At 50.0% G+C, this 7,500-nt stretch overlaps 2 protein-coding genes across 4 annotated transcripts in view; both read left to right on the top strand.

Annotated features, from left to right (window-relative positions):
- Nucleotides 1-917, top strand: part of KHDC4 (KH domain containing 4, pre-mRNA splicing factor) — a 23,110-nt gene extending 22,193 nt beyond the window's left edge. For all 3 annotated transcript variants that reach the window (XM_071456806.1, XM_071456805.1, XM_071456804.1), the window contains exon 14: nt 1-917. This exon is cut by the window's left edge and continues 342 nt beyond it. The gene's annotated coding sequence lies outside the window, so the exon portion shown is untranslated.
- A 711-nt stretch (nt 918-1,628) lies between these two features.
- On the top strand, nt 1,629-4,391 carry RIT1 (Ras like without CAAX 1). The gene is made up of 3 exons (XM_071456867.1): nt 1,629-1,828; nt 2,322-2,378; nt 3,999-4,391. Exons 1-3 carry the CDS (start codon nt 1,732-1,734, stop codon nt 4,097-4,099), a joined length of 255 nt encoding a protein of 84 aa, XP_071312968.1. The 5' UTR covers nt 1,629-1,731; the 3' UTR covers nt 4,100-4,391.
- Nucleotides 4,392-7,500: the final 3,109 nt, after the last annotated feature.

Raw genomic sequence — 7,500 nt, 5'->3', positions numbered from 1 at the left:
TTAAAATCTTCATTTTGGCAGTGTATTTGTCAATTTTAAAAAGGAGTATTTGGAGTAGCATCCTGGCTGGCCTAGTCCCTTGTGCAAGGGAGTGCTGTAAAGAGGAACCAGGGGAGCCTCTTGGGCCATATTTTCAGTTCCTCCCAGATAAAGGGAAGAGTCAGTGACACTGACTTCACTCTGCCTTTGCATTTTTGGAGCGCTCCTGCTGTCAGCCCCAGTGATCTACTGGTGACTCAGCCTCAATTTTGGACTTTCACCAGAGGGAAGAAACATCCAGCAGTCATGAAAAACTTGAGCATCACATTTGGAAAACTCTTGGTTTTATTTCAGACATCTCCTGTAACTCAGCTTGGTTTTATTTTTGAAATGTGATTTTACCAGTCCCACAAGTTCTCATTCTGCCAGATGTTGGGGTGGGGGATGCTCAGGTTTTTGGATAGGTTCACTTTGCTCCAGGTGGACTTGGCACTGTAGCCCTAGTGCTGAATTGTTTCCAGTCACCCCGGGACTCCAACTCAGCAGGAATTCCTTTTCCAGAGGCTCACCCCCATCTCCTCCCTCACTCACTGGATTCCACCAGAGCCAGAAGGTTCCACAGTGGTTTCCCAAAGGGCAGCAGCTCCTGCCTCACATGCAGAACCTGGGAATGAGTTTTTGGACTGTTGTTTTTGGACGTGAACTGCACTGGGGGCTGAGTGGGGTGGGCTGCTGCAGCCAGAACTCCTGCATTGAGCAGTGACACAGGGACTGCTCCAGGGCACTGGGCAGCTTTTGGGACAGGAGCTGTGGTTTTGAGAAGGGGCTGTGTCACTGCTGCAGCCAGGGATGCCTCACCTGTACAAACCTCGGCTTCCCCATGTGTTGTAAATAATTAGAACCATACTTTCATTATAAATAAATGTATAAATATTCTGCTTCCTGCTGCTGCTTTGGGCGAGGTTTGGAGCCTGTGATAAGGGTGGGAGGGATGAAGGGCTGGGGAAGTCCTGGGGCCAAGGAACTGTGGGGAAATTCTGGGGCTGGAGGAGCCCACGGGGGGTGGGATGGGGTTCAGGGTTGGGGATCCCCCAGGATTGGGGGTTCCCCGAGCTTTGGAGCCTGTGATAAGGGTGGGAAGGATGCAGGGCTGGGGAAGTCCTGGGGCCAAGGAGCTGTGGGGAAATTGTGGGGCTGGAGGAGCCCTTGGGGATGGGATGGGGTTCAGGGTTGGGGGTCCCCAAGGATCGGGGGATCCCCGGAGGCGGAGGGGTTGGGAGAGGGGTTCGGGCTGGGGGGATCTGGGGCTGGAGAGGGGGTTCGGAGCTGGGGCGAGTCCCTGGGTGCTGGGGATGGGGCAGGGAGTGCAGGTGGGAGGGGAGCCGGGAGCTGACAGAGACCCCGAGATCCGGACAGGAGTCCCGGGGCTGGGGGTCCCGAGGGCAGTGCCATGTCCCGCTATGTCCCGTTGTGTCCCCGCCGTGTCCGGTCCTGATCCCGCTATGTCCTCGCCGTATCCCGTTGTGTTCCCGTCCCGTCCTATCCCCGCTATGTCCCGTCCTGTCCCGTCCTGTCCCCGCCGTGTCCCGTTGTGGTCCCGTCCTTTCCCGTCCTGTCCCCGCCGAGCCGCCGTCGGGCCCCGCCCGCTGCGCTCCCCGGCCGGGGCGGGCCCGGGCGGGCGCTGAGGCGGAGGAGCCGCCGCCATTTCGGTGTCGCTGTGAGCGGGGCCGGGGCAGCGCTGAGGGGGCGGCGATGGATCCCGGAGCCCGCCCGGGCGGCGGCGGCGCCCCGGGACAGTCCCGCGAGTACAAACTGGTGATGCTGGGCGCGGGAGGCGTCGGCAAGAGCGGTGAGTGCGGGGCTGCGGCCGCCGCCGGCCCCGGGACCCCGCAGGGCCGGGGGGAGCCGCGTTCCCTGACCGGAGCCCCGTTCTGGGCGCGGTGCCGCCGCTCCCGAGGTGTCCCGACCCTCCCGGGGTGTCCCTGCCGGTCTGTCCCGACCCCTCCCGAGATGTCCCGGCCCATCCCGGAGTATCCCCGCTGGGCTGTCCCGGCCCCTCCCGAGGTGTCCGGACCCCTCTTGGGACATCACGGCTCCTCCATCCCGAGGTGTCCCGGCCCATCCCGGGCTGTCCCGGCCCCTCCCGAGGTGTCCCGCTCATCGCTTTCCGCCTCTGGCCGCGTCCCGGAGCTGGTCCCGCCTTTGGACACGGGCGGAGCATCCCCGGGCCGAGGGCAGCCCCCGCTCGGTGCGGGCCGTGCTCGGTTTGGGTCTGTGCCGGGGCTCTGGGGTAACGATCAGGGGAGCCGAGCTGCTCATTGTTCCCTGGTTTCTGCTTCTAGCCATGACCATGCAGTTCATCAGTCACCGCTTCCCAGAGGATCATGATCCCACCATCGGTGAGGAAAATCTCTTTTCATTCATTCCCAAGCTGTAACAGTCCATTGCTTTCAAGTATTCAAAGATATCTGTATATCTGGCTGTAGGTTGATCTCTGATCACTCATCAGCCGGAGCATTCTGAACCTCTGCAGAGCTGTGCCCAGCTCTGGCACCCTCAGCACAGCAGGGCCAGGGAGCTCCTGCAGGGTGACAAAGATGCTGAAGGGCCTGGGTGTCTCTGGGTTTCCATGGGTGTCTCTGGGTGTCCCAGTCTGTCCCAGATGTCCCTGTGTGTCTGTCTGTCCCAGTCTGTCTGTCCCAGTCTGTCAGTCCCAGTCTGTCCCTGTGTGCAGAGGTCAGAGCAGCCCCAGGCTCTGCTCCAGGCCCAGCAATGGCCCCAGAGCCACGGGCAGGGCCTGAGCCCAGGAGCTGCCCCTGGCCAGGAGGCAGAGCTGCTGCCCTGGGCAGTGCCCAGCGCTGAGCAGAGCCCAGAGAGGCTGTGGAGCCTCCGTGCCTGGGGATCCCAGAGCCACCTGCAACAGCCCTGGGATGTCCCTGCCTGGGGATCCCAGAGCCACCTGCAACAGCCCTGGGATGTCCCTGCCTGGGGATCCAGAGCCACCTGCAACAGCCCTGGGATGTCCCTGCCTGGGGATCCAGAGCCACCTGCAACAGCCCTGGGATGTCCCTGCCTGGGGGTCCCAGAGCCACCTGCAACAGCCCTGGGATGTCCCTGCAGCTGATCTGCTGTGGTCCCTTCCAACCTGAGCCCTCTCTGTGTTTCTGTGATTTGAGAGTTCTGAGAGTGGGGTGTGAATCCTGAGTTTCAGCCCTTTAATCATTTTCCATCCATCCATTCAGGGCATGCCCTGTGTCTGTCTGTGCTGGCAGACAGGGTCTGAAACTGCTGCTCAGCCATTTTAGTTCTCTATTCACAAAATCCAGGCTCTGTGCTGTGGTCAGCTCTTTGCTGTTCACTTGTCAGGCCAAATTGTTCTCTGTGTTTGAGAAATTGAGAGGGGTGAAAGTGCTCAACAGCTCACTCTGGTGCTGTAGAACCTCAGGTTTCTCTCCAGGAGAAACCTGAACCAAACCAGTGGAAGGAAAAGTGGAGGGGAAAAAGCCAAATTCTTGCTGAGAATGGGTTCTGAAAGTGTGGCAGTGTTGAGAGGGACAGAATATTTGTGTATTTATATATTTGTAGACAGATCATTTTTATATGTTGTTTATAAATATTTACATATATAATATATAACATTTACATATGTAATGTTTCATGTATTTTGCTGATATGCATTATAATTTTAAGAAATTATATATTCTAAGAAATCAGCATTCATTGGTGACAAGTTCTTCCCCTGAATCACAGATCTTTTCTGGCTTTGAGGAAAACAAAGTGTTATTCCTCTGTGTTTTCCACCAGGGTGACCAAAATGAATTTCTGTGCTGTGGGCACACAATTTTTGCACGTGGAATGTTAAATCACAGCAGAACAGTTAGAAATTTAACTTGATTTAATTGAAACAAAGCTCAGACTGAGGTAGTGCAGTGCTCCTGGCAGGCTGGGTGCTCCTGGGGTAGCATTTTCTGATGAATGTTGTCCTTATATCCCAATTTTTTGCTGTCCTGGGGATGCAGAGGATGCCTATAAAATCCGGATCCGCATCGACGACGAGCCTGCCAACCTGGATATTTTGGACACAGCAGGACAGGTATGTGAGCAATGCCAGGAGCATTGAGAGCAGTGAAGCAGCCTCCAGTGATCAGCTGGAGGGACAGAAATCCTGCTTGAGGAATGGTTATGTTGTATTTTATTGGCTTGGGTTTATTGCAAACCCAGCACTGGAGCTGTGGCTCTGCTGAACCAGCAGCACCTGCTTCACCTAAAGACCTCAAGAAGATCAACAAAAGCATAAAAAACATGAAACATCTACAGGCTAAACTTGCTTCTCTTTCAGTAATTCCAAGAAACTCATCTCTTGTTATCATCAACTTTAAAAAGTGTTTTTTCAACATTCAAAAAATACTCCTCAATTTACCTTTTCAGGTAACCATCAATAAAAAAGAACCAAGTTTTGGTTCCATCAATAAAAAAGAACAAGTTTTACAACTATCAAAATAACAAATTATAATTACAGCCAGAATGAGATTGCTAACTATAACAAACCAAAACTTTGGAATTATCTATTTACCTTTTAAAAAAGATTACCTTAATTAAGCTTTACCAAATTCAAAATATTTACAGAATACTTTATTTTATTTATGAAATTATTCATAATAATATAATTGTATATGTTATATCATATATTAATATACTAATATTAATATATTAATATTAATGCATTAATATTAATATATCATATAATATATAATATATAATATATTATACAATACAGTATATTAATATACTAATATTATTATATTAATATTAATGCATTAATATTCATATATAATATAATAACATTAATATTAATATATTATATAATATAATAATATAACTATATATTATTTATTTTATGAAATTATTCATAATAATATAATTATCATATATTATAATATATTAATATATTGATATTAATATATTAATAGTAATGAATTAATATTAATATATAATAACAATATTAATATAAATATATTCTATATTATATAATATATAATAATATGATTATATATAATTTCTTTTATTTATAAAATTATTCAAGTGTTTATTCATTATCTAAGTCACAAATTATTGCAAACAAAATTAAGTTTTAAAGACCTATACTAAGTAAAACCTTTAAGTCAAGCTCTACAAAAGCTCTACAAAATTAAAAATATTTACAGAACACATTAGCAAATTATTCAAGTCTTTATTCTCTTCATTATCTAAGTCACAAATTATTGCAAACAAAATTTAAAAACCTATATTAAGTAAAACCTCAAAGTACTGTAACTCTCTTTGTTGCTGTTGTATTGAGGATGGATGAATAAAGTGGCACAAAGGCTCCTGGGTCTCAGAGGGTAAAATGCAATTTGATTAAAAACCAGATAACTTTATAGACAGTTGTGATTCAGGTGGAGCTGGTGAGTCCTCAGTCAACACCCCTGACACCATTGTCTCATCAGGAGCAGCCCCTTCTTGCACCTCTCACAAGTAAACAGCAGCAGCTGCAAAGATTGAGAATTGTTTGAATTCCTTCTCTGAACTTTCCCAAAACTTCACAGAGGAAAGTTTATCTGACTTTCTTCTCTGACCATCCACATCTCTTCACTTAATAAATCAGAGAAAACACCTAAACCCAAACCAACCAACCACCAGCTGCTGGTAAATCGTGTGTCAGTGGGGTTTCTGTGTCAGGGCAGATTTGGGGACCATCCCAAACATGGCCTGCTTTTTGGGGTGGGGACACTGACACCCAGGTGTTCACACAGCTGGGTTTGGAGAAAAAACCAGGTGTGGTGAGAAAACCAGGAAGTCATGATGTGATAGGTCCTCTTCTCTTCTCTTCTCTTCTCTTCTCTTCTCTTCTCTTCTCTTCTCTTCTCTTCTCTTCTCTTCTCTTCTCTTCTCTTCTCTTCTCTTCTCTCTTCTCTTCTCTTTCTCCTCTCCTCTCCTCTCCTCTCCTCTCCTCTCCTCTCCTCTCCTCTCCTCCCTCCCCTCCCCTCCCCCTCCCTCCCCTCCCTCTCCTCTCCTCTCCTCCCCTCCCCCTCCCTCCCCTCCCCTCTCCCTCCCCTCCTCTCCTCTCCTCTCCTCTCCTCTCCTCTCCTCTCCTCTCCTCTCCTCTCCTCTCCTCTCCCCTCCCCTCCCTCTCCCCTCTCCCTCCCCCTCCCCCTCCCTCCCCTCCCTCCCCTCCCCTCTCCTCTCCTCTCCTCTCCTCTCCTCTCCTCTCCTCTCCTCTCCTCCTCCTCCCCTCCCTCCCCCTCCCCCTCCCCTCCCCTCCCCTCCTCCCTCCCCTCCCCTCCCTCCCTCCCCTCCCCTCCCCTCCCCTCCCCTCCCCTCCCCTCCCCTCCCCTCCTCCTCCCTCCTCTCCTCCTCCCCTCCCCTCCCCTCCTCCTCTCCTCCCTCTCCTCTCCTCTCCTCTCCTCTCCTCTCCTCCCTCCCCTCCCCTCCCCTCCCCTCCCCTCCCCTCCCCTCCCCTCCCTCCTCCTCTCCTCCCTCCCCTCCCCTCCCCTCCCCTCCCCTCCCCTCCTCTCCTCTCCTCTCCTCTCCTCTCCTCTCCTCTCCTCTCCTCTCCTCTCCTCTCCTCTCCTCTCCTCTCCTCTCCTCTCCTCTCCTCTCCTCTCCTCTCCTCTCCCAGCTACCCCAAATGGCCTAAAATTAACAGGATGGCTTCTGAGGTAGTGTTGGAAACAGAAAAAAGTTTAATAAGAGGCAAAATAAAAAAGCTCTTACAGAGAAAAACCCAGCCAGGGTAAAGGGGTCCTTGCTCCTGCTGAAACACCCCCCCAAAAGGGATTATTTCCTTTGTTCTCTTCTCTTTTGAGTGAATTACCCAGGTGGGACCCCCAGTCAGGCAGCTCCAGGTCTGAGGTGAAGTCCCAAAGGTCCTATGAGTGTCTTTGTATCAAATTGAGAGAGAAACTTCTGGGCTTTTGCCTTTTTAAGCAGACAAAGAAGAATTGAAGTCACTCCATCAACAGAGAGCACATGCCCCTCAATTCCATTTATCATTGAAAATTTGAAAATATGAACTAAAATACCCCTGGATCTGCATGGAGCTCAAACACCCCTGGATCTGTATGGAGCTCAAATGCCATTTTGTAGGCAGAGTTCACACCACGAAACACCCCCCCAAAAGGGATTATTTCCTTTGTTCTCTTCTTCTTCTCGTGAGTTACCCAGGTGGGACCTCCAGTCAGGCAGCCCCAGGTCTGAGGTGAAGTCCCAAATGTCCTAAGAGGTGTCTTTGTATCAAATTGAGAGAGAAACTTCTGGGCTTTTTGCCTTTTTAAGCAGACAAAGAATAATTGAAGTAATTCCAAAGGTCCTAAGAGGTGTCTTTGTACCAAATTGAGGAGAGAAATTTCTGAGCTTTTTGCCCTTTTAAGCACAGAATAATTGAAGTCACTCCATCCAGTCTGACCCAGTCCCATGGCCTTGGATGTCCCATGAATTTCTTGGCTGGAATTTCTCATGTCCTCAAGGGACAGATTTCTCTCC

The sequence above is a fragment of the Agelaius tricolor genome, unplaced genomic scaffold, assembly GCF_023055355.1.
Source record: "Agelaius tricolor isolate 1412-34295 unplaced genomic scaffold, bAgeTri1.0.p SCAF_66, whole genome shotgun sequence".
NCBI lineage: Eukaryota > Metazoa > Chordata > Aves > Passeriformes > Icteridae > Agelaius > Agelaius tricolor.
Note: the sequence above shows the minus strand (reverse complement) of the source record. Positions and strands in the feature narration are given on the sequence as shown.